The sequence below is a fragment of the Eptesicus fuscus genome, chromosome 3, assembly GCF_027574615.1.
Source record: "Eptesicus fuscus isolate TK198812 chromosome 3, DD_ASM_mEF_20220401, whole genome shotgun sequence".
NCBI classification, from domain to species: Eukaryota; Metazoa; Chordata; class Mammalia; order Chiroptera; family Vespertilionidae; genus Eptesicus; species Eptesicus fuscus.
Window position 1 is genome coordinate 44,942,765 of NC_072475.1, and position 24,416 is coordinate 44,967,180.

Genomic DNA, 24,416 nt, shown 5'->3' on the forward strand with positions numbered 1-24,416 from the left:
CCCCCATGGATCCCTCTTTTCCAGGGGCTCCCAGGGAGATTGGCTTGCCAAGCTAGGTACCCGATCACCAACAAAGAAGTCAAACATCTTTTTTGGGGGGAAGAGTGTAACACTTGAAGGAAAACATCTACTAGCTCATATTTTTAACCTATCTTTAGACCTCCTCTCCCTGAATAGTCTAACTTGATCTGTAAGGTCACTTAGGCTTGGTGAATGAAAGATCCCTATAAAGTCCAGCAAACCAGAAACAAGAAGGAAGGACAGGGTAAGTGAGCTTCACTCAACCCATCTCTCCTTAAGTTTCTCCCCTGTCTCCTCCACCCTGGGGAACATTTTCCTTTCTACAGCAGATCCAGTTGAGTGGAGAGAGGCTGGCTTGGCCAGAGACCAGATAGGATGCCCATTTTTTATTTTCAGTCATGCCACTGTCCTGGTGTGAGACTCCCTGCACTCACTATGTCCCTGTGCATGGGCTCTCCAGGAGTGCAAAGAAATTTTATTGAAAGGTGTCTGCTCATGGTTGCATTTGTTGTCACATGTAGTGACTTCAAAAATAGCTTGGGGAAAGTCTTTTGGGAAAGGTAATAACAGTTGCTTGATATTGATTTTTTTCTCCTCCTTTATTGGATTGTACTCTGAGTTGCTATACAAAGTTGTACACTTTCCTGGAAATGTGCTCACACATGCCTCCCAAATGCAAACAAGCAGGTCAATGACCCAGTGTTGTAATGTACCAGCCTGAGATCTGCTTGGATAATGCAGTAGAACCATTTGTCCTTTTGTAATAGGGCAAATAGTGGAGGGCGGCAGGAAGCCAAGCAGAAACCTAAAGTGCTAAGGCAGAGAGGAGAGACAGAAGAGATAAAAGGATGAAGAGAGTTAACATCAGCCTCCAAGTTAGCTTCCAATTCTTGGTGAAACTCCCAGAGGGAGACTGATAAATAATGAAGTTAATTGCCATCCTTTTCCTTTGTTCCAGACTGCTAACAAGTTTTGCTCAAGAGGACCAACAGCAAGAAATTCACTGCAATGATGAGGATGTATTTGAGGCTGTGGATGCAGCTCTGAAGAAATACAATGATGGAAGCAAAAGTGGCAACCAGTTTGTATTGTACCGCATAACCGAAGGCAACAAGACGGTGAGTGAGTTGTGTTTAACCTTGAGGTCATTTGGGATTTTTGCTACCACTTGAACCCAGGAAACACACACACACACACACACACACACACACACACACAGGCACATCACATCACAAAAAGAAAACCTGATAATTAAAAGTGAGGCTTACAGCTCTTAGAAAAGGCCAACCCCACTCTCTGGGCTGGGACTTGGGAAGGGTATGTCTAGTCCTCAAGCCTCCAAGGTTGGCCTCCTGGGTGATCAGAGGACAGGTATCCTAGGCTGAAATTAAAGAAAGGTAGATGAAGTCATTTGAAAGGGACTTTGAAGAGTGGGAAAATCCAGGAACTCAGTCAGGCCACAGCATGAGGATTTACTGGGTGACTGGCCTTAAACTAAAATATAAAGACCTTCAGACCTCAAAGGGGAGAAGGTATTTAAGGGGGTATGTCTAACACATACTGTATAATCTCACATATAAATGGAATCTAAAAAAGTCAAACTTAACAGAAGCAGAAAGTAGAATGGTGGTTGCCAGGGAATGTGGGATGGGAGAAATGGGGAGGTGTTTGCCAAGTGTACAAACTTTCAGTTATAAGATGAGCGTGGTTGCTTAGTTCAATGGTTGAACGTAAACCTATGAACCAGTAGGTGATGGTTTAATTCCCGGTCAAGTCACATGCCTGGGTTGCAGGCTTGATCCCTAGTGTGGGGTGTGCAGGAGGCAGGAATCAGTGATTCTCTCTCATCATTGATGTTTCTATCTCTCTTTTTCCCTTCCTCTTTGAAATCAATAAAAATATATATTTTTTAAAATAAGTTGAGTAGGTCCTGGGGGTCTAATGTACAGCATGGTGAATAGAATTAATACTACTGTATTATATACTTGAAATTTGCTAAAGAGCTAGATTTTAAAAATTCTCACCACACACACAAAACAGGTAATTATGTGAGGTGACAATGTGTTAATCAGCTTATTTGTGGTAATCATTTCACAGTGTATACATATAGCAAATCATCATTTTGTATATGTCATTTTAAATATATGCCATTTATTTATATTTATTTATTTATACCTCAATAAATGTATCTCAATAAATTATACCTCAATAAAACTAGGGTAAATGAGGGACAGTGGGTTATGTCAAGAGGAGTCAGAAAAGAAATTAATATAGTTCTACGATATTAGATAAAATATCTACCATGAAGTCCCGATGGCTGAATGCATCAAGTGTAACTGCAATGTTCTAGTTGGGTTTGAATATTCTTTATCACTGATGAATACACTCAAGATAAATGTGAAGATAAATCCTGTCCAGATGTGTGATTCCAAGAAATTAAACTGGATGCATCAAAACTTTTAGGTTGGTGCAGGGGTGGGAAGGAGGGTTTAGTTGTGTTTTTTTGTTATTTTTTATATGAAAACATTCAGAATGATGCAACTGAAAGGGAAATAAATCAAAATCAAACAATATTTAGCTTTATTTCTCTTTAAAGCTAATCATCATCTCTTGATAAAGGAAACATTAAGCAAACCGGGTTCAGCGGATTACTCTTCTCTCCAAGGACATCCCTGGAAAAGTTTGCCTGGGTGGCTTTGAAAACAAGCAAATCAGACACAACCCAACACTTAAAGAATGTGTATGGTATCATGTACCTCTGTGGTGGTTCATCCCACAGGATGAATGCATATTTGACACACTGCCTTATTGCATCACGGTTATTGCCATAACTGACCTATTTATTATCACATACAGATATCCTAACGTGACACCAGAGGACATTCTAAGTACTTGGTCCCATGGATGCTCTTTTTTTCACTGTTCTTGACATCTCAAGCCCAATGACCTTATTCATCTACCATGTCTCTCTCCACCAACTTTTTCCAACTCCTTTAATTCATTACAGTCTGTATCTTCCACCTTTTGTTTTCTAGTTCAAACAATTAACTAGGGGGACTAAATAACTACCCTGATTTTCTTCTTTTGTGGTCTTTTCCTGAAATTTTGGGCCCAGTCTTTGGCTGTATCCATATAATGATCTTGGACACTGTAGAAAAAGCATCAAATAGGATCACATGACTTGCTGTCCAGCCTTAGTCAATAAACCTGTAGGACTTTTAAGCAAAAGTATACATGTAAACATCCTGCATCCAGCATTGTTGAGCTGTCATCAACGTTCTTGTGTCTGTTTTACTGTTACAATATTAGGTAAATATGGAAGCAAAGACATTCCACAGGATCATTTTTAAAAAAGAAATTCTGGTTCTGTCTTCTAAAGAAATGTAGAAATTCTTAATTTGGATCCATTTATAGTTTCAGCTTTCTTCAGCTGCCAGTGTGTTATCCATCTTTAGCCTAAAAAACCTGGCATAAGAGATTTTTGTTTGTTCGCATAGGATCCTCTTAGACCCTTTCATATTTAGAAAATTAAAATCTTTCTTTGGGGGAAATTCTTGGTTATTCTGCCATAACAGAATATGTGTTAACTTGTAGATTCTGTAGTTTGATACCCGTTTAATCATGTGCTGATATTCCAGAAGGATTTCTTGCATTGGTGAAAATAAAGATGGGACACAGGGGGTATATTTTGTTTTTTGATGTACCCTGTTTTGAAATCAAAAGTCTTGTGTCATGCAAACGATAACAAATTATTTTTAAAGGGAAAAAAGCAAAGTTAAAAAATAGAAACTTTTAATAGTTTGTTCAAATGAATTTCACTATGTCTGTGTGATAGTTTACTTAGGTGGAAGAAAAAATCCATCCATTTGACATGATGAAAATAAAGAAAAAAGCCAAGTAGGCTTTTTGTTTTTGTTTGTTTTTTAAGGTAACATTGAGCCATTCTGTTTTACAAACTAGTGTAGTCATGTGAGTCCTGGTGCCCTTGGCAATGTTTTATTAGTGTTGTCATCATTGGCTGAGTGACATCTGTGGCAAATGTGTTGTTGTTGGGTATTTTTTTTTCCTCTAAAATGTCCACAGAATCACTATCACCTATTGTTTTACCAAAATCTGAGACCTGAAACGAACCTCGGAACTGTCGTGTTTGACTCCATCATCTCCCAGATGCAAATACTCTGAGGAGTGCAGGCTCTGAGAGAGCACTGCCCCTGGACTCAGGAGACCCGGGTCTGGGTTGGCGTTGCCTTTCCAAGGTGGGAGGCTGCCTAAGCTCTGCCCTCTCTCCTTGGGCCTCCTTTCTCTCACCTGCAAAGTGAGGGACGAAGCAACATCACCTCTCAGGTCTCTTTCTGCTCCCACATGCCAGGATTTTGCATCTAACTCAGAACCTTTGAGCTTTAAAAGTTTTATTTATTATTTTATGACATGTTAGAAAAAGATAGAAAACAAAACAAACCAAATAAAAATACTAAGATTACCTATAATATCCCCTCATCCAGAGATACCTGTTAACATTTTTTTTTTCAAAATGAAGAAAGTACTCTGGTTTGTTGGTTTGTTTTCTAATTGTAAAAGAATATACATTTGTTTTCAAAAATCCTCAGAAAATTTAGGAATGTTTGTTTAAAGAAGAGAGTAAAAGATAACCTACACCCACCACTGAGAGCAACATGTTAAGAGCTTTGCTGCATAACTGTTCAGGCTTTAAAAATCATGTATGTGCACATAAATTGGATTCTACAAAAATAGGCTAATACTTCATATACTACTTTGTTACTTGAAAATACATGTTTATAAATATATTATGAACATTCTTCCAAGTAGTTATAACATTTGGTACTTTTAGTAAATGTTTTGCTCTTGTTGAATTAAATTAATATCAAATATTCATAACTGCACCAGATCACTTTCCAATGGTCTGCTGTTATCAATTGAATGAGCCCTGTGTATCTTTGATTGCTTTTTTTCCAGGAAGACCGGGACATATTTTATTCTGTCAAGTATGAAATGAAGGAGGGCGACTGTCCTGTTCAAAGTGACAAAACCTGGCAGGACTGTGACTACAAAGAACCTGGGCAAGCTGTAAGTGTGATGGTCTGGAGCCTCCAGTTTTCTCAATGGAGACTGCCAAATTATTCTATTAGTGCTGGGGGTGATGAGTACTGTTGAGCCTGTTTCTGAGGGGTGAACATAAACCCTCAAATGTGTACAAAAGTCAAATGGCTGATGTCTATGTTCTTGCATAGACAGAAAGGGCATGAGGGGCCAGCCATGAGATGTGGAGAAAGCCCTCCCATGAAGAGGGGACTCCTGTGACCAACTGGGTGCTATATTTGTACAGACCTGAGTTTGAATTCTACTCTGCCTCTAATTAGCTGACCACTTTTAACCCATGGGCTCCCTTGTAAAAGGGGAGGTAAAATTGACATAAATTGGAAGATGAAAGGACATACATATGAAAAGACCTTGTTTTAAAAACAAGGTATCTTAACCAATGCCTAACATCTGTTTGCCACACCACAGCTGGTTGTTTGGCCTTACCTGAGGAGGCTAACAGCCAGTATCTGCCAGGAAGCAAACCACTCTTTCCACAGTCCATGGACTCACCTCTTCAATGTGTGAAAATGTTATTGGTGGAAATGGGGTGTCCACTGGTGAGAAGTGGGGGATCCCTTTCCCCACAGGATGTTGAGGTCCGGTCCTCACAATATCTTGAGAAAAAGAATTTTCTAAGACTCACACAGGAAGATGAGAGATCTTTATTTGTGTGGAATTTCATATCTGCATTTCTAAAGCGCCATTTCCCTTAAACCAGTCGTAAAAGAGGTGCAGCTGGGGATTCAGCAGAGCCAAAAGCCAAACCAATGTCCCAAGTTTCCATTCCTTGGTGGAGCTGGGTCAGGCACAGCATCAGGCTAGTTCCCATCTATTAGTCCATTGTGTGTGTGTGTGTGTGTGTGTGTGTGTGTGTGTGTGTGTATGTGGGGTGGGGAGAGTATATGCCTGTGGGCCATATGGGAGCAAGCAGGGGAGTGTGTCCCCTGCAACAAGAGAGCCAGGAGCCCAGTGTACAAGAGAGGCAAGCGAGAGAACTCCTTCGTTTAGGAGTTTAATAACTGAAATCTTCCCGTGCTTGCAGTGGCCACACCGACTATATTCCCAGGTGTGACTGACAGACAAGTACCTTCCCTATGTCACCCAGACTTTACTGGGCATGTGTCTATTTGGCCTTCCCTTTGCTCCTTTTCAGTTAATAACTGGTTATTACAATGGTATCAAAAACACCGCATCCTCTGTGCAGTTGAACCCTGAAGTCGAACTGTAAGAGGAGAGTCTGGCAGGCTAGTTTTAGGGCACTGTGTTCACCTTGGTGAAAAAGAAATATCTTCTCTGCTCCAAACATAACATTATTTTAAACCTCACTATCTTCACTGCCACTCCTCCCGACATCTCATGAATATCAATGACTTGTAAATAATAATGATTAGGCTACAAAAACATTCATTCTTGTGTCTCAAAACTCTGTTAGAAAAAATTCTTAAGTTTTAAATAAGAGAAAAGCCATACTTAGCAACAGCACTAAGTGCACTTCTCCATCTGAAAGATTAAGATAAATGGTCTCCTTTATTTTTTTTTTTTCTTTCTTTCTAGGCTAAAGGAGAATGCACGGCGACCATAGAGAAGAAACGGAATATGAAATTATCCGTAGCTACCCAGACCTGCCACATTACTCCAGGTAGGTGATATATAGGGTGGCTCCTTCCTGGGGGTAAATGAACCATTTCCGTGTTGGGCCAGGAGCATAACCTGGACAAAACCACTTCCCAGAGGGCAGTGGGTTGCTGTGCAATGCCATTTGCAGCCTTGGCGGGGTGGGGTCTGTGGTGGCAGAGTCCAGAGGTGGGGCCAGGCTTCTGCCAGTCATCCCGTGGACTCTCCCTGGACAGCAGAGCTGGATTAGGTGTGTGCTAAGGCCCTGGGAAAGGACTAGAAAACATGCCACATGCTTCAATTGTGGGGTGTCCTAGAGCCAGAAAAGCACAGGCTTTGAGGTCAGATCCAGCCTGCAATCCTTCAAAAGCTCTTCACCTTTTTGGTTTCCCTTTTCTTAAAAGGGGATCACAGTAATGCTCACCGCAGAGGGTTATTGTAGATGGAAACTAGATGGCAGGCTTGAAGTTAAAAGCATAAGAATGCATTGATGACCATCAGAATAAAAGTAATCATATCTGACATTTATTGAGCACTTATTGCTAGCCACAATGCTAATCATTTTACATATGTTGATTTATTTAATCCTCACAACAATTCTATGAGGCAAGTGTTAATGTTCTCATTTTACAAATGAGGAAACCAACCGAGGCCCACCACAGTTATGTATCTTGCCCAGTATTCCATAGCTGCAATTAGCAGAGTTGGTATACTAGACCTTGTAAAAATGGAGCAACTTATGCAGAGATATAACCACTATTAGCTCCTTCCCTCTGGAGGCAGAGGCTGAGTGCAGAAAAATGGGCACATCTAGGGAATGTCAATCACAAAAGCCAACCCAGAACTGGCCTTTTGCAAGATAGGGTTTTAGTATATGAGGCTCCAGAACAACATCCTCAGCCACACTCATGAACGTCAGTGGAGGAGCAATTGTTCTATCCTGGCCTTAGCCATCCATAAGGAACCCACAAAAAATGTATTTCTTGAGTTTCAGTTCTTGCAAGAAGTGGCATTCAGAGAAAAACAGTCCAAAACAGAAAAGAAATCACAATTTTTTTAAAAAGTATTTTTTCTGAGTAGCTTTTATTATTTAATTTAGGAACTTTAGCTCATAAGCAAATTTTCACATGATCCAGGACACAGCACTTATATACTAGGAGAGAAAAAGCTCTTTGCCACAATTACTACTAGGTCCACAGTCCCTTATCTGAAACCTTTTTGGCCAATATGTTTCAGAATTCAAAATTTAAAATCTTTTTTAAAATTTTTAAAAATCTCCCTAGAAATGTTGGAGCAGGATGAAAAATCATTCCATCGCCTGGAAAAACTGAATTTGCATCTTTCCCTACTCCTCCCACCCTCTAAAGACTCCATCTCTCCTCTTACCCCAGTCAGAGCTGCCCTAAGGTCAGCAAACTAGCCTCTGGTTTCTACTCTCTTCCTCCTCCCCCTTCTGTGTTCATCAATCATTTGTCCTCCCATCAGTAATACTCTCCTTTCCCAGGTAAGTCCCCTCCAGTTTGTTAACTTAGTCCACTGCCCTGATGCCACATACCTTCTGCAAGGGGACAGCAGTGAGGAAAGCTATGAATAGTCACCCAGCAAATCTTTTTTCTGACACACAAGCTTATGGAGTGAGTGCCAAGAAACAGCTGCAAGGGGAGTTGTGTTGACCTACTCACAACTGAGGGACACTGTTGTAGAGCACTGTTGCTCCTGCTTCTGTTTGGGTCCTACACATTCAGACAGTGAGAGCCCAAGGCAAAGGGGCCCAGGATGCCTTCATGACTTCCCCTCTACAGCGTGTGCCTCTACTGACCCGCGGGTTAGGGCTATCTGTTATAAACATTACTTGGTAACTTAATACAAGCTCGCTCCGGTTTTAATATTTTACCTTATTTTATTAAAACCCCATCAGTGGCACCCCATAGTTACTGCTGACCACACTTAATTCACTTCATTGGGTCTTTGCACACCCTGAAATTACACTGAGGGCCAGATTTTATGATTTCTGAATGCATAATAATCTGGCCACTCAGTGTATATCCTATATAATAAAAGGCTAATATGCAAATTGTCCCCTATCAGGAGTTCGACCAGCAGGCAGGCTGACCAACTGCTTATGTCCCAGACCATGCACGAATTCATGCACCAGGCCATAAATATATATATATATATACTGAATGGCCAGACTATTATGCATTCAGATATCATAATAATTTGGACACTCAGTTTATATGTAGAACATATGTAGAACACCGGCATTTTTCTGAAGAGGGCGCCATAGTGCTCATCAGGTTCTCCAAGGAGCCCATGACCCTTGGAATATAGCTCATAACCCATGGCCTTTGGAGACTGGCGTGGGCTCCACAGCAGAGGATGCTCTCTACCAGTTGTCCAGACCTCAATCGCCAGTCCCTGATTCCTGCTTTAAGCCCCGGTAAAAAGTATACACCACATCCCACATGCTGCCCCTGACTCATCCTGCTTTCTTGAGGATCCATTCCTCCCTTTGTTCCTTCTTCTCAGGCTCACACGTTATGTTGCCGAGTTGACCTTGACCGCTTTACACCTTTCTTAGCTCAGGTCTCTTCTCCTCAGGAAAGTCTTTCTTGAGCTCACTCTTGGCTTCTGCCTTTCCAAGCTCTTGCTGAATTATTTTGAAATATCCATCTGCAGTTTTGTCTCTCCCATTCAACTTTGCCCAACACCTTCACCACTGCCAGGGCTGACCAGCAGCCCCTGAATGACAGATGAACAGATTACTCAGACACAGTTTGACTGTGAAAGAGAAGACTAAGGGGCTCCTGGCTCTAGCAGCCAGAACAACCTGCATTGCCTGCCTTGTTAGCCTTTTACTGCAGTTTTTCTCTTTAGATACAATCAGTAGGGAGAGTGTGGCCTTGCAACACTTCCCTTTTATCAGAATGTCCTCCTTACAACTTTCCGAACAGGACTCTTGTGCTCCCCAACACACCACAGGGACCATTACTAACAAGTTAACGTAACCACACAGTCTAGCTCAGCCCCTGACATATTACAGCAGGAGCAAAATATGTACATGTTTGTTGAAATAAATTGATACAAAACATATTAAATCCTCAGTGAGGCATCAAGGAGCTTTAATTAACACTGAAAAATAAATAATTCTATATCTGTAGCATTTTATTTTTTATGAGAGGATAAATTAATGTATTATTTCTATAATTTACAATAATTTTAAAATAATTATGCACAATAGTATGCACATAAGATGTTCCTAAGTCAATGGTAGGGTTTTTTTCCCCTCTGACAAGAAAGCAGTCTTGTGTTCTCTTTTCTTAATACATACTAGAATTTACTAGAAAGTTTGTTTTCCAGGGTCTTGGAAATTATCTTACTTATTTAGGACAATGTATCTGAATGCAGGTTTTGCTCATTAACGCTGCCCTTTGCCTACTCTTTCTTTGTCAAGCCGAGGGCCCTGTGCTGACCTCTCAGTATGAATGCTATGGCTGCGTGCACCCCATAACGACTGTCCCTGCTGACTTGGACCCTGTTCTGAGACATGCTATTCAACATTTTAACAACCACACTGATCATTCCCACCTCTTTGCTCTAAAAGAAGTAAAAATGGCACAGAAACAGGTTTGTGTTTTAGTTTTCATTTCCTACAGTATTGTTTAAAATTTGTTGGATCTTTATGTTTAGGGTTTCATTGCCTGAAATAATTGGTCAATAGAAAACCTATGATTCCATGACTGGTGGTGAGGGAGCTCTTTATGTCCTCATCTGACTGGCATAGGAGGTAAAGAGCTTTCTCTTGAGTCAAAGTGATTCGGATACTGCAATATATAAAGGGCTAAAGTGTGGCTAATCAGACCCCTGGCTCTGAGATTGGTTTTAATTAATGGGTAGTCAGAAATACATGTTTTTCTGAGTGATGGAGAGATGAAAAGATCATTCTACCCTTAAGGTTTTAAGAAAATTACATCATCACTTAGCTAAACATGGCTCCAAAATATTAAATGGTACCCAAACAGTTGGCATGGCTTTCTGAGCACTCTCTAAATTACAGTTTTCATATCATTAAAAGAATGTAAATACTTGGAAATCTGGCCTTTTCATTGACCCAGTTCACTAAGTCTTTACTGACAGTTGACTGAGTCCCTTGTATTTCAGTGTCTAATTATGAGGGATCTACTTTAGTCAGCAACAGTCCCTGCTTTTAACAGACCATCCAACTTCCCTTCATGCAAGAGCTTGTTCTACTCAATTATGTTCATAGCCAGCTATCGGGGTGGGGCTAGATAAAGCAGCACAAAATGTACTGCCTGACTGTCTGAGAACCTGAGAACTTATCAGTAAAGGCCATTCTAGCTCCAAAGTGTTTTTAACCATCTAGAAGAGTATTATTAATATTTCACAAAATTCCAAAGGACATTATTTTTCTGTTGCCTGGCAGAGGAAATGTTGCTAGGTTTTTCTTAAGAAAATACAGTAACTCCACCTATATATTGCTTTTTTATTTTCAGATGTGAAGGAGTGTGTGTGTGTGTGTGTGTGTGTGTGTGTGTGTTGAGGAGTGTGAGAGTCATAAAGTGCTCAATATTTATTCAGCCAAGAGTTTTGCCTAGTAATAAGAGTTTATATTTTTGAGTACTTGCAATATGCCAGGCAGTATTCTAAGTTCTTCATAAAACAGTGAATAATGTTTAAAATGCCCTTTAACTATTCATTTCAACATTGTTTCAGGTGGTGTCTGGATGGAACTATGAAGTTACTTACTTAATTGAGCAAACTAATTGTTCTAAAGAGAATTTTAAAGTCTTAACCATAGACTGCAAGCCTCTTCCCAATGGTGTAAGTAGGAAAAAATCAAATTATAATATTATTAGCATTTGGTGTCCAGCATTTACAGGTGTGGGAATACTCAACTACATAGGAAGACTCGGTCACTAAGATTTTAGATGACATGCACAGCCACATTCTCCATGTCACTAGTGAAGCTGCCTTACCTACCTGATCAAAAGATCTGTGCATCTGGCAATAAGCATTTACAGATATAACCAGGGCCTGAGATAAAATGATGCTGTGTCAAGTTTGTCTGTCCATGTCTTCACACTTTCCTGTCTCCCTTCCTTCTCCACCTGCTTAAGGTCCTTCCCAGTGCTCCTGAGCTCTGCACAGGACACTCCTCAAGTTCAAACTTGCCTTTCCTTATTTTCTCCCCTCCCCTCTCCTTTCTTTATTTTTAACTAGTGGCCCGGTGCACGAAAATTGAGCACGGGGGGGAGGGGAATCCCTCAGCCTGGCTTGCACCCTCTTGCAAATTGGAACCACTGGCTTCTAAGCACTCACCTGCCTGCCTGCCTGATTGCCCCTAACCACTCTTCCTGCTGGCCTGCTCATCCCCAACGGTCCTTCTCGCCCCCAACTGCTCCCCCACACCAGCCTGCTCCCCTCCAACTGCCCCCACACTGCCGACCTGCTGGCTCCCCAACTTCCCCCCTTGCTGGCCTGCTCACCTCCACCTGCCCCCCACCAGCCTGATCACCCCCAACTTTCTCCCCTCCTGGCCTGATCACCCCTCACTGCCTCTGCCTCTACCCCGCCACCATGACTTTTTCCGGAAGGACGTCCGGAAGGTCTCCTAGAAGGCCTCCAGTCTAATGAGCATATTACCCTTTTATTAGTATAGATAGATAGGATATGACATACTGCCATAACTATAACATATCTACCAGTATTACTCTATGAGAATACATACTTCATGCAATAGGAAGGCATTTAATACATTACATTGTATATGTTGTAAATAGTAGGAAATACTGTATTTGTAGCAATAGTATACACCCTGTGACTTTCCCTTCTGATTTGGAAATGGTTCCCCAATTCTTTGAATGTTTCCTGGCCCCTGATGAATTTGGAAAGAAAATAGCTCTGAGTTTGGAGAAATTAAATTACAATCATGACTCTAATTCAACTGCCTCCTGTACTTCCAGTCAGATAACAGGAAAAACATCCCGGGGCCCATGCCTCCTATGGCTGAGCTATGGAGTGAGTGCCCGTGGCCCAGTGCTGGGTGGGTGATGGCAACTGGAGGCACCTCGGGTCTATCCTGCTGTCAGCCTGCAGCCATGGCCCTATGCTACCAGCCCCTCCTGAGCCCTGATGCTTCCTAACGGGGTCCTGAGGTTATGCCCCGGATCCCGCTGCCCTCTCCTCCCCAGGGACCAGGGTGCTGCAGTGCCAGGCGCAGGCATCCCATTTTCATTAAAATGTTCAACCTGTGCCTCCTCCATTGGTGTCCACAGGTGGCCCGGGGGCAGACAGTGATCCCAGAGGCGCTTGCTGCCCCCGCCAGAGCTCAGCCACGATGGTCTGGGGTGAGACTGCCCCGCCAGGCCCCATGGCTGTGACTTGGACCCACTTCCTTAACCAGGGACCTGGCACTGGGCAGGGGGCAGTGGCGCTTCCTCCCCAACCTGCACTGGAGCGGGTCCCAGTGGTTTTAGAACCAAACTCTGAGGGCCTCGCCGGGTGGCAGCAGCCCTGAGCCCAACGGCTCTCCCTAGATCCTGCCAAGGCTTGCTTCTCACCCTTGCTTCTCACTCTTGCTTCTTAAACTTGCTGAAAACCTTCTCAGTCCACTTGCCATAGTAATCTCCGGCGGGGCTGAGGGGACTGGGCGCTGCCATCTTTGTGGTGGTGTGATGGTCAATTTGCATATTCTGTCTTTATTAGATAGGATAACACATCTTGAGCCTCCATCACTTTATCAGAACCAAAATTATGTTACAAGAGAGGATCACAAGGTGGCAGTAGTTAGTGAATGTGCAGATGCCTAAGGCACAATGACCATCCCAGGATTTTAGCAGAAAACTACTTTAAGCAAGGGATTGCTTCAAGCCCTTTAGTCTGTTATTCTACTTCTACAATTCCATTATGTGGGAAGAAAATGAGAAACCCAGACAGTAAGATATTAATTTCAGCATTATTATTAATAGAAAAACATTGGAAATGGTTTCAACATTAGGGAATGTTTAAATAACTTACAGGGTATCCATATAGTAGAATACATGCAGCCATTAAAAGTATGTTTACAGATTTTTTAGTGACTTAGTAAAATGGTTATAATATGATAAGTTAAAAATATATAAAAGTATAGATACATATTCATTTAAATATATAAAGTAAATGTAAATATTGAAAGTGATGGAGGGGCCCTGGCTGGTTTGGTTCAATGGATAGAGCGTCGGACTGAGGACCAAAGGGACCCAGGTTCAATTCTGGTCAAGGGAACATTACTAGGTTGCAAGCTCCTCCCTTGCCCAGGCCGGACCCTTGTTCAGGGCACATGCATGAGGCAACCAATTCATGTTTTTCTCTCACATCCATGTTTCTCTCTGTCTTTCCCTCTCTCTTCTACTCTCTCTAAAGTCAATGGAAAATTATCTTCAGGTAAGGATTAACAACAAAAAATGGAGGGGTGCATTTGATATCTTGCTCCCTGTTGTATGTTGTCAATTTGCCTCAAGTAAACTCATAAAAAAATATCAAATGATGAAAAAAATATGCAAAAATATAAAACATAGTTAACTTTCAGTTGGAAGTATGGGTGCCTTTTTTTATCCTTTATACTTTTTTAAACTCTTTAGTACTTGCCAATGTTTCTAATCCAGCATGTATTTATTTCATAATTAGGAGAAAAGTTAAAAGGATACTATTAAGAGAGTGAAAAGCCAACCCAGAAAATGGGAGAAATTATTTGCATCATATATCTGATAAGAATTAAATAAGCAATATATAAATAACTCCTATAATGCAACAACAAAAAGACAATCAACCTAATTTTCAAATGGGCAAAGGACTTTAAAATAAACATTTCTCTAAAGAAGATATGCAAACAGTCATTAAACACATGAAAGATGCTCAATATAATTAGCTGCAGGCGAGGGGGCTGTAAAAGAAGCCACAATGAGATGCCATTTCACTCCTAAAAGATGGCTATAATTTTTTAAAAATTAGAAAATAACTAGCATTGGGGAGGATGTGGGAAAATTGAAACTTTTGTCCATTGTTGATGAGAATGTAAAATGGTGCAGCCACTGTGGAAAACACTTTGGTAGTTCCTCAAAAAGTTAAACATAGATTTACCATATGACACAGCAATTGCACTCCTAGGTATGTACTCAAAAGAATTAAAAAAACAGGGAGTCAAACTGATACTTACATGCCAGGATTCACTGCAACATTATTCACAATAGCCAAAAAGTAGAAACAACCCAAGTGTCCATCAACAGATGAGTGGAAAAACAAAATGTGATGTATTTATAAAACAATGCAATGTTCTTTAGCCATAGAAAGAAATGAAATTCTGCCACCATCTACAACATAGATGAACCTTGAAAACATTATGCTAAGTGAAAGAAGCCAGATATAAAAAGACAAATATTGTATGATTCCACTTATATGAAATATCTAACATATGCATAGAAGCAAAAGTAGATTCGAGTTTACCAAGTGCTAGGGGGAGGGAGAATGGGAATTTATTGCTTTAATAGGTACAGAATTTGTGTTTGGGGTGATGGAAACTATTGGAAATAGATATCGGTGATGGTTGAATAATGTAATTAATGTCACTGAGTTATGTACTTAAACATGGTTGAAATGGCAAACTTTATGTTACATATATTTTACCATAATAAAAAAATAGTAAAAAGGAAGAAAGAAAGAAAGAGAGAGAGAGAGAGAGAGAGAGAGAGAGAGAGAGAGAGAGAGAAACACTCTAAAAATGTATGCTCTAGCTACTATTTAACTTTGTTATTTTTAGTCATCTGGCCTTTAAAGCATCTATGAATACCTTCTGTTTTTTATGTTCTTTAGTTAGCCATTTGAGATTATATAGGCTTAAAATGTTATCTAGCTTTAATCTCCCTGCATCTGTTTGTAAAGCCTTCGGTTAGTTCTTTCATTGTAACACACAGATTCAGGGCTGATTGGAGTCACAAATCCAATCAGATTTCTGGTGTAACTTCTCTGAACTTCCACTTCCTCATTTGTAAAATGATGAGGAATAATAGCACCTATCTCATAGCATTGTTGCCATAATTAAAGGACAGAAAATATAAATGAACTCTCTTGCCTACAACTGGTAAGATTGAAGGGCTTGCTATTCCAAGTCTGGTCCCTGAACCAGCAGCATCAGCATCACCAGGGAGCTTGTTAGAAAAGCCAAATCTTGAATTCCACCCACACCTACTGAATCTGCATGTTAAGGAGATTCTCAGGTGTGTCATTTGCACTTTAAGGTTGGAAAAGCACTGATTTAAGAGTTTCATAAATAGTTCTCAGGCCATACTGTATATTAGAATAAGGTGACCAGATCGTCCCGATTTTTAACAATTTGTCCCGAGTCCCATGGCATTTTAAAAACAGGGACTTTTTTAAAAAAATAGATTTTATTGATTTTTTACAGAGAGGAAGGAAGAGGGATAGAGAGTCAGAAACATCCATGAGAGAGAAACATCGATCAGCTGCCTCCTGCACAGCCCCCACTGGGGATGTGCCCGCAACCAAGGTACATGCCCTTGACTGGAATCGAACCTGGGACCCTTCAGTCTGCAGACCGACGCTCTACCCACTGAGCCAAACCAGTTTCGGCAAAAATAGGGACTTTTTTTAAAACGCCGTGGGACTCGGGACAAATTGTTAAAAATCGGGACTGTCCCGCCAAAAGCGGGACGATCTGGTCACCTTATATTAGAATCACATTGCCAGTTTTAAAAATACTAGTAACTACTCCTAGGCTATTCCCCAGGCATTCTGATTAGGTGTGGGGTGGGTCTCTAGAGTAAGAATAACCTAAAAGCTTCTAGGTGAATCAAACATGCTAATAGAATTGAGAACCTCAGAGCTACTTCCAGTATCCATCACCTCATCCAAAATTAAGGTATTGTAAGTATGGTATTCCTTGTATCTTTAACAACTATGACATTTATTATATATATCTCCCCTTATAGGAAATAAACATTTCCAATGCAGAAGGCAATACAGACATATGAAAACAATAATATTAAACTACATACCCAAATACCCAAGGATATCTTAGTGTATTTCCCTCTTATCTTTTCTTGGGGTGTGGGGGTGGAGGAGATATAAACAATTTGGTGATGTATTTTTTGTCTGTTAATAATTGTCATTATTTTACATGCTGCATTTAAAATATAGTTTTATTGATTTCAGAGATGAAGGGAGAGGGAGAGAAAGATAGAAACATTGCATGCCCTACACTGGGGATCAAGCCCACACCCTGGGCATGTGTCATGACCAGAAATCAAACAGTGACCTCCTGGTTTATAGCTCAATGCTCAACCACTGAGCTATGCCAGCCAGGCTTACATGCTGCATTTTTTTCATCTAAGAATTTTTCTACATCATTAAAACTCTTGATAAAATTTATTTTAAATACTGTATAGTATCCTATTAAAGATATGAAAGATTTTTTAAATTACTTTCCTATAGTTAGACATTTGAATTTCCATTTTTATTATCATTAATAACTCAACATTCTTGATAATAAAGCTATTTCTGTATTTGATATATATTCTTATTTTCATAAATATAAATTTGTTAGAAATTTATGGATTGAATTTATGAATTGTTTTCCATATCCTTGGTTCATTTCTCTTTGGGATAAACCTTAATGATTTGAAATAGAATATTTGTATATTAAAGATATCAGTATTTTGTCATATTTTCCCAGTTGTTCATTTTTTAGTTTTCATTATGGTATTCTGACTTACCAATAGATTTTTCTTATTGGTGACCATATCTACTAACATGTTCCTTTTGAATTCTTCCACCATTCACTCAAGAGTCATCTTTTTTCCCTAGTTTGTCTAGTCTGTATTTTTAAATATAGCTTTTGGAATTAATTTTAATGTATCATTTGAGGTCTCTAAATTGAGGCTTTTTTTCAAGAGGATAACTAGATATCTCAACATTCTTCCTTTATACATAAAAATGTGACAACCTTAATCCCATAATAGTTTCTTATGAAAAACCTGTTCTCTATATTTGTACTGCCATGTTTTAACAGTAGGTTTAAATTTGTGATTTATTATTCTAGTGTTTATAACTTCAAAACATACCTTAGAATAAGTTTGTAAGAAAAACTTACATTGTCATGTAGATTGGAATTGCATTACATTTCTAAATTAATTTAAGGAGCCCTGGCCAGTTTGGCTCAGTGGATAGAGCGTTGGCCTGCGGACTGAAGGGTCTCGAGTTCAATTCTGGTTAAGGGCACATGCTCGGGTTGTGGGCTCAATCCCCAGTAATGGGTGTGCAGGAGGCAGCCAATCTATGAGTCTCTCTCCTCATTGATGTTTCTAACTCTCTCTCCCTCTCCCTTCCTCTTTGAAATCAATAAAAATGTATTTAAATAAATTTAAATAGAATTGATGTATGTACTATATTTTATCTCTTCAGTCAAGAACTTGGCATACATCTATACTTAGTCAAGTTTTATTTTAAACGTCTAGAAGTTGTGTGATTTTATTTATATATCCAGAACATTGCTCACTGGAGTTATTTCTAGGTGTTGTAGGGGTGTGGTTTTGTTTGTTTGTTTGTTTTTGGTTATTGCTCTGAAAAATTAAATTTTGTTTTTCATTTTTTCATTCTTTTTAATATTATATTTATATAAATGTATCAATTTAGATATATTTACCTTATATTTAGCGAGTGAGCTCTGTTTAAATCTAACAACTTTGCATTCATTCTTTTTATTGTTCTAAGTGTAAAATAAGATATTATTTTATTGCCTCTTCTCCAATGCTTATGTTTTGTTCTGTGTCTCAATAAATTGACCAAATTTCCACAGATATTGCACACACATTTGTGTTTCACTCCTTATTTTATTGGGAAAGCCTCTATAATTTGTTATTTATAATATTTGCTATGGGTTCCATATAGGCATTCTTGTCATATTAAAGAAGCATCCTTACATTTCTGCTTTTAAAGAAGTTTGTTTTGTTTTTAAAAAAGAAATTGGTGTTAACAGACTCATAGATACAGAGAACAGACTGACAGCTGTCAGAGAGGAGACAAGTTGTGGGGTTAGGTGAGAAAGATGAAAGAATAAAGCAAAAAAAACAAAACTCCAAAAACTCACATACACAGATTACCAGAGAGAAAGGATGTGGGGGAAAGTAGAAGATAAATGGGGGATAAGTGATGATGGAAGGAGACTTGACTTTGGGTGGTAAACACTCAATACAATAACAAATGATGTATTATAGAATTGTACCCTTGAAACCTATATAATTAACCAATGTCACCCCAACAATTTTTTTTTAATTTAAGAAAAAAAAGGAATTTGTGTTAGAATTTAGCCAATGCTTTAAATATGTATTGAAATATCGTGTTATGTATTTCTAATTTAATCTGTTATGTTGTTTTGACAACTTTCCTAATAGTAACCTCTAGATTCATAAACTCTATTTGCCTAGTGTTAATTATTCTTTAAATGTGCATTTGGATTTTATTTTTAGTCTAAGAACTCTACATTTTTATTTATAAGTGAAAGTGGTTTGACAGTTTTCTGTGTGTGGTTGTGTGTGCATTCTATTTTTTCAGGTTTTGGTATCCAGATTATAGTTTTCTAAAATGAATTGGGTATGTGTTACATGCAGTTGAGTCAGGTCTGACTCCTGGTGACCCTATGATGAGTGATGGCCACACTGTCTTGACCTCAACAGCTCTGTTGAGCACCTATAGACTCCTTTCTCTGGCTTTTTTTATGGAGTCATATTTGGTCTTTCTCTTTTCCTGCTGCCTTCTATTTTTTGGTTAGGTAGTTAGCCACTACTTTTTGACTTGGGTAGTGTGCCGCTATTTTCTATATTCAGAAATAGTTTACATAGCAAGGAAGTAAATCTTTCTTTAATTTTAAAAATTATTCATCTATAAAACATCTATGTTGTTTGGAGGTGAGAAAAGGAATGGAAGTTGAGAGTAATGATAGCCTTCTTCAGTTACTGGTTTATTCAAATTTGTTCTTGTGTTTAAGTCAGCGTTGGTTATTTATAGTTTTCCAGAAAAGAATCCACTTCATTGGCATTTAAAATAGCATACACTTGTTCATAATTATTCTCTTATATTTTTATCTTCTTTGTACCTTTGCTATAATGCTTTTTTTTTTTTGCATTTGATTTTTTTTTTTCTTATCCCAAGAATGACCATTTGGATTTATTTACTAATGCTAGTGCTTTCTGTTTTCTAGTTCATCAGTTTTCCTTTATTGTTTCCATCTTTTTTATTTGTGTAAGGCTACTTATTATTCTTTTCCTTTTTCTAACTTCCTGATTTCTTAACAACCACAAAGTTAGCTCAGTTTGAGGTTGTTTTGTTTGTTTCTTGCCTCTCTCTTTTTAAATTACAAAAGCATATAAATCCATGAGTTTAATTCCAAGTGCTGCTCTGTCAACATTCTGTAAAATTCTCATTTTTCTCATTTTGTTTTTTATATTTTTCCTTATCCAAAGAAGACCCTGACTATATAGGCAAATGTGTTTAGATTTCCCAGTAGGTAGTTTCTTGTTTATTTGTTTATGTATTTTAACTCTATGCTTCTAGACTATATCTTTATAAAAATAAAATTATCTTCTTGACTACCATCATGAGCTTTTTTGTTACCTTGAATTTTACTTTGTCCAGTATTAATAATACTCTAGATCCTTTTTCTGTTTATATTTGCTTCATATAGTTTTGGTCATTCATTATATTTAATCTACTTTTATCTTTTATATTACAAGACATTATTCTTGAAAATGTAATATATTAATTTTGTTTTAAACTCAATACGAAAGTCTTTGCCTTCCTCTTTTCAAAAATGTTTTTATTGATTTTTAGAAAGAGAGGATGGGAGAGTGATAGAGAGATAGAAATATCAATGAGAGAAGAACATCATCAATCAGCTGCCTCCTGCACAATCCACTCTGGGTGTGTGCCCTGACCAGGAAATCTAAACGTGACCTCTTGGTTCCAGGGTTGATGTTCAAACACAGAGCCACATGGGCTGGTGTGGAATTATTTGTCTTTCTAAAAGAAATTTTACCCATTCAAATATATTATTTTTTAATACATTTTTATCGATTTCAGAGAGGAAGGGAAAGGGCGAGAGAGATAGAAACATCAATGAGTGAGAGAACCATTGGTCAGCTGCCTCCTGCACACCCCACACTAGGGATCAAGCCTACAACCTGAGCATATACCCTGACTGGAAAAAGAACCGTGACCCCCTGGTTCATAGGTTGACACTCAACCACTGAGCCATGCTGGCTGGTCTTTATGATTATTTTTTCTATACTAGGTATTCTTGTCATCTTATTTCATGTGTTGTGTAAATACATTTATTGTTGTTGATAATAATACCTGATTGTTTCTTATTCTCTCTTTTGCAGTAGGATTATATTTTGTATGTAAAGTCAACATCCTATATTTAATTTTACTAGTTGTTTACTTTAAAAGTTCTTAAAAACCTTTTTTAATTTATTTACTTTTGAAAAACTAGGATACCGGTAAATGTACAGATCTTGCATACGTGGATCCTCAGCTAAGAATTGCTTCCTTCTCACAGAAGTGTAAGATTTTATCAGGTATGCGATAATATATGTTTGTGCTCTAGTAGTACATGTTGATCCCAAACAACTGGCTAGTGTTTTTATAGGAATTGTACTTTAGGTGCAACAATATAATCAACAACCATTACAGCTTTACCCCATTTCTGCACAGCTGAGTTGTAGCTGATGCAGTTGGGACTGCTCTGCCAGAGGCCAGAGGAAATATGGTGACAAAAAGAAAGATTGATGTTCTTTGAGCAAAGCTGATCTCTAGATGCAATGTCAGCTGGTCTTCCTTGTGTATAAGATGTCACTGCATAAGGTTTTATAAATTGGGGAAGCGGTATCTCCTATTTAATCACTCAGAATAAAATCCTTTCAATTAAAAATTTTTTTCTCCTGCATGTTATAATGGGGAAAAGTGAGATAGTGCAAGTTTATGGTCAAGCCAGTGTTTCTTATACCAAGAGTTGGCTTTTCTCATACTTGGAAGATATTTGCATACATTCCACAATGAGAAGCATCATTGAAGCTCCCTGCTCACCGGAATCAGACTTAAAATTTTCTCACTAGAGAATCATTCCTTTAAATTAAGCATTGCTTTTTTACACTTTGTTTCAAAAATGCCAAAACTTAGGAACAGTGCACATTGATATTGAAGGTGTACTAACTAACACCTTCTGATGGAAGGTTTTGCTAAATACTCTTGGCTCTGAGGAGAGGAAAAGAGGACAGGCAGTAAGGTGAAGGTCATACAGACAACCTCTATTCAGGCACTACTGGCCTTGAGGCTACACATGGCCCTCTATAAACGAGTGCTGGACAGTGTGCAGGAGAGGTACTAGGCTAGACTGTTCCTTCAGAGTACACACTGACTTAAAAACCTGATTCTTCTTTCAGGTGAGGATTTTACTATAGGTTGCCTTGGCTGCCCCTCAGAGATACCTGTTGACAGCCCAGATCTGAAGGAGATTCTGACTCATTCCATTACAAAGCTTAATGCAGAAAATAATGCAACTTTTTATTTCAAGATTGACATTGTGCACAGAGCAACATATCAGGTCTGTAAATTAAGCTACAAAAATAGTGACATATAGTGTTTGTGCAAACTGCTTACTAATATTGCCACTGATCTTGGGCTGAGAAATAGTATACCTGGTAAAAGGAATGGAATGTCAAGTCTCAACCTCACTACATGCTTGCTATGTGATCTTGGACAAGTCATTTAGAACATTCCATTTTCTGTCTGTAAAGGACTGAGGTGAGACTCAAATAAAATCATATACACGAGTGGCCAGATTATTATGATCTCTGAATGCATAATAATCTGGCCACTCAGTGTATGTATGTATGTGTGTGTATATATATATATATATATATTAGAGGCCCAGTGCATGAATTAGTGCATGGGTGGGGTCTGGCCAGCCTGACCAGGGAGAGGGGACATGGTCGGTTGGCCAGCCTGCCTGCTGGTTGAACTCCTGGTCGAGGGGACAATTTGCATATTAGCCTTTTATTATATAGGATATACACTGAGTAGCCAGATTATTATGTGTTCAGAGATCATAATAATGTGGCCACTTAGTGTATGTCAAGCCTTGGCCGGTAGCTCAGTTGGTTTGAGCATTGTCCCTATATACCAAGGTTGCAGGTTCAATCTCCAGTCAGGACACATACAAGAAGCAACCAGTGAATGCATAAATAAATGGAACACAAAAAGAGAGATAATATATGTCAATTCATTATCTTCTCGAACTTTAAAGTGTTATATAAATTCAAGCAACTATTATCTACACTAATAAAAATGAAACATGCAAATTAACCATCACTCTGCTACACCCACAAGCCATGCCCGCCATCCAATCAGGAGCGAGTATGCAAATTAACCCAACCAGCTGCAGCAAGCAGGAGGCTTGGGTTTCCCTGGCAATGGAGGAAGCGAAGCTTCTCTGCCTCCCTGGCCAGCCCTGGCCTCCACTCAAGGCTACAAAATTTCAATTATAGAAGATAAATAAATCCCAGATACCAAGGCTTCCTCTTGGGTCACCAGGGGTGTGTGGTCAGCCTGCAAACCACCATAGGCCCCTCGCCAAGGCCACCCCATGCCCCAAGGGAACCCCCACCCTGATCCGGGATACCCCTCAGGGCAAACCAGCCGGCCCCCACCTGTGCACCAGGCCTCTATCCTATCTAATAAAAGAGTAATATGCAAATTGACCATCACTCCAACACACAAGATGGCTGCCTCCATGTGGTCAAAGATGGCTGCCCCCATGTGGACACAAGATGGCCACCACAAGATGGCCAGCAGGGGAGGGGTGTTGGGAAAGACCAGGCCTGCAAGGGAGGGCAGTTGTGGGCAATCAGTCCAGCAGGGGAGGTTAGTTGGGAGGGACCAGGTCTGCAAGGGAGGGCAGTAGCAGGTGATCAAGTCTGCAAGGGAGGGCAGTTAGGGGTGATCAGGCCAGCAGAGGAGGGAAGTTGGGGGTGACTGGGCCTGCAGGGAAGGGCAGTTGGGAGGGACCCAGGCCTTCAGGGGATGGCAGTTAGGGGTGACCAAGCCTGCAGGGGAACACAGTTAGGGGCAATTAGCCTGGCAAGGGAGCAGTTAGGCATCAATCAGGCTGGCAGGGGAGTGGTTAAGGGGTGATCAGGCTGGCAGGCAGAAGCAGTTAGGGGCAATCAGGAAGGCAGGCAGGTGAGTAGTTGGGGGCCAGCAGTTCTGGATTGTGAGAGGGATGTTTGACTGCCCATTTAGGCCCTACCGGAATCGGGCCTAAACAGGCAGTCGAACATCCCTCGAGGGGTCCCAGATTGGAGAGGGTGCAGGCTGGGCTGAGGGACACCATCCCCTGGTATACAAACTTTGTGCACTGGGCCTCTAGGATAATTAATAAAAAGTTGGGCAAGGAAAAGCTACTCTTATTCTCTGCTTTTCTAGAGTCATTTCTTATTCTAGCATCACTTAGTGCCTTTGGATCAGCCACATGTCAGTCTATCATCACCTAGACTCTCACACTCTCACCTCCATGTCACTTCCCCCCTGCCTACATGTCCTTCCAGCCCACAAAT

General features: G+C 39.7%; 1 protein-coding gene across 1 annotated transcript in view; it reads left to right on the forward strand.

The window, feature by feature from the left end:
• Positions 1-944: 944 nt before the first annotated feature.
• LOC114226691 (kininogen-2-like) overlaps positions 945-24,416 on the forward strand; it is a 31,967-nt gene continuing 8,495 nt past the window's right edge. The window contains 7 exon segments of the mRNA XM_054711490.1: positions 945-1,139; positions 4,996-5,106; positions 6,676-6,760; positions 10,190-10,362; positions 11,470-11,577; positions 21,296-21,380; positions 22,245-22,405. Of these exon segments, the coding sequence (XP_054567465.1) occupies positions 945-1,139; positions 4,996-5,106; positions 6,676-6,760; positions 10,190-10,362; positions 11,470-11,577; positions 21,296-21,380; positions 22,245-22,405 (918 nt within the window).